The following is a 2,782-nucleotide window of genomic DNA, read 5'->3' as shown; positions in this document are numbered from 1 at the left end:
GAGGTTTTTATTTACAATCAATGAGAAATATTTACGGTTGTAAAGGTTAACATTAGCGAATGTATGAGATCGCTGAACTCTAGTTTTAGGTATGTAACCAACTGCAAATAACTTTAAGATGTAATTTTATATTTCTATTCTATTTTCAATATTGGCTATCGAGCCTAATATTAACAATATAAAAACAACCCTGGTGAAAATTTCCATACATATCAGACAGAGGGTTCAAAGTTCAAAAGTTGATTAACCTATAATATTAGTAAATGGAACAGGGCAATAGACTTATTAATAACATCTACACGTCCTTGGTAAAAGCAAGGACATTTTACATAAATGTCCTGGACATTTTACATAAATGTCCTGGACATTTTATATAATGCCACGTTTTCATGCATCTCATCATAAAGTACAGACGCAAGATGAAATTCACAAAAGCACACGAAATCAAAATGGCGCAGAGGAAGACACTGGTCTTGCTGTTTCTGGTCTCCAATCATTTCCTTTTCGTGCTGGAAGCGACCCAGCATTGCCCGGACAACTGTTATACGAAAGCGGCAATTTCATGCCGCTGCCCCCGACCAAACGGGAAGAGGTCTCCGTGCAGCTGGGTTGGAAACGGAGGAGTCTACATCTTTCCTGTATGTCTTGACGCTATACCAACCGACTTTCCAAGAAACACCGAATCGGTCTTAATCGAGCACCTCACCTCTCCTACGCTCCTTGAACAATCTTTTCATAACCTTCCTTTAAAACTTTTTCATCTGACTATCCGAATGTCAAACGTTTCTACGATACAGGCAGGGGCTTTCCGGGCTCTACGGCACTTAAATCACCTCCACCTTGTTGACAACCGCATCTTCAGCATCGGTAAGTTAATAGAAAGGGATTTAATTTGTGGTGTTTGTGCCTCGCCGTAAATGTATAGTACATTTTTTACCTACATGAAAATTGTTTTTGGTGTGTGTGTGTGTGTTTGTGTGTGTGTGTGTGTGTGTGTGCTTTGCATAACAAGGATTTTATGGATTGTGATTATATATAGTATGTGGGTAAATCTTAGGAAGGCAAAGGTCAAGCTTAAAATTGGTCCTCCTGAATGTCTGAATGTAGGAGGAAATCTGGCAAGAAAAGACTCGAAATTACATTAAGTGGTCTATTTCACTTCATACTCAAGATTTCTATATCGACACAGTACAAAATTCACCACCTAGTTTAGAATTTCAGTGTCTCTCACGATTCATACGCGTTCTTTTATCTATCCTCAGAACCTGACACGTTCCTCGGGCTTGATAAATTAGTTGCTTTACTCCTCGACAAGAACGCGATCTCCACAATACCCCAACATGCATTCCGTGGCCTACCACGGCTTCATGTATTACGGTTGCCTCAGAACCGCCTGACTTCAGTTCCCGTTAGCGCACTACTAGATCTGCGAGATCATCTATACTTGATGGCAGACCTTCAAATGAATCACATTACTACTATCGACAAAGATGTCGCGCGTTTGTCGCAAGCTAAGCGACTGAATCTGAGGATAGGATACAACAAGCTGCGATGTGACAAGAATCTAACGTGGTTCATCTGCAGTATGCAGGACCTGCCGTTTATTTCAGGATTTGATTCTCTGAAGTGTGCGTCACCACCTGACCTACACGGGACTAACATAACTACCCTGGAAAACATATTCTGCCACACTAACAACGGAAGCTCACCACAAGAAATCGTTTCCAAACCATTCAGCGAACCCTCCATGACGACACTCTCTAGGGACGTTATCTCAACAGGTCCTCAAATCCTGAACACCTACCCGTACAGCGAGACCATTCTCACTAAAGACTATAACGTTACAGAGATACTGCACAACGTGCCTGTCTCCGAGTATACTACTCAGGTTGACTATGTCATTATTCTTGGGAAGGACCCAATCATCAACGAAGGCGTCAACATCACCTATATCACTAACATGATCATCGCTGGTGTTGTGCCTCCCCTCGTGTTGGTAATAGCGGTTGTCCTCACCATCCGCAAGCTCTGTCGTAGTACAGATAGCTCTCATTACATCAGAAGTGACGAAGAAGCTACCGACAATATCGAGCCGTATGCAATTACCTATGCTGACTCGACTGAACTGGAAGGACATGGCAGAAACTCAACCACAAGCGGGCGACTCACCCCTCTTTGTAACAAGACCCCAGAAGACTACTACACTATTCAGCCATACGCAGTGGCCTATGACCAAGATCCTGGGTCAGAGATTCAGCCATATGGAGTCGCCTATGATGACCGACTCGGACCACAACTTCAGCCCCAAGCAGGGGTCAGCATTGATGACCTAGAGCATGACGACAACTATGTGATCCAGCCGTATGCAGTCGGCTACCCTGACTCCCCACAAGCTCCAAGAGACCGTGCAGCGACAGATTTAACACCCCTTACAAATGGCACTAACGAGCAACCAACAAACGTCAAACAACCAGTCGTCCAGTCGCTGTCAACTAATGACGACATTAGTCCAAACTTGGAAAATGATGAACCGGAAAACGGTGATACGGTAGGAAACGGGAAGGGTCCTTATGGAATGTACGAAGAAAACGAGATTTCAGGAATGCAGTTCAAGAGTAGCGCACAAGCAAAGAAACACAGCGCATGTTCAACGTACAGCCCATCAGATGGACGGATTCAGTGTCAGACAAGTGGACATCGTCAATCAGTGCTGTATGAATACAAAGGAATTGACACTGGGCTTCCTCAGAACCAGCCGGAGACCACAGATGTCTGTCACTGA

General features: G+C 43.8%; 1 protein-coding gene across 1 annotated transcript; it reads left to right on the top strand.

The window, feature by feature from the left end:
• The first annotated feature begins 449 nt into the window (after nt 1-449).
• On the top strand, nt 450-2,782 carry LOC109466318. Its single transcript, XM_019764035.1, has 2 exons — nt 450-867; nt 1,263-2,782. The coding sequence occupies exons 1-2, from the start codon at nt 450-452 to the stop codon at nt 2,780-2,782; spliced, it is 1,938 nt and encodes a 645-aa protein (XP_019619594.1).

The sequence above is a fragment of the Branchiostoma belcheri genome, unplaced genomic scaffold (assembly GCF_001625305.1).
Source record: "Branchiostoma belcheri isolate BF01 breed outbred unplaced genomic scaffold, Haploidv18h27 scaffold163, whole genome shotgun sequence".
Taxonomy (NCBI): domain Eukaryota; kingdom Metazoa; phylum Chordata; class Leptocardii; order Amphioxiformes; family Branchiostomatidae; genus Branchiostoma; species Branchiostoma belcheri.
Note: the sequence above shows the minus strand (reverse complement) of the source record. Positions and strands in the feature narration are given on the sequence as shown.

Coding starts and splice junctions, on each gene's coding strand:
- LOC109466318 (XM_019764035.1), top strand. CDS start 450: ATGGCGCAGAGGAAGACACTGGTCTTGCTGTTTCTGGTCTCCAATCAT. Junction 868..1,262: donor CAACCGCATCTTCAGCATCG/GTAAGTTAATAG, acceptor ATCTATCCTCAG/AACCTGACACGTTCCTCGGG.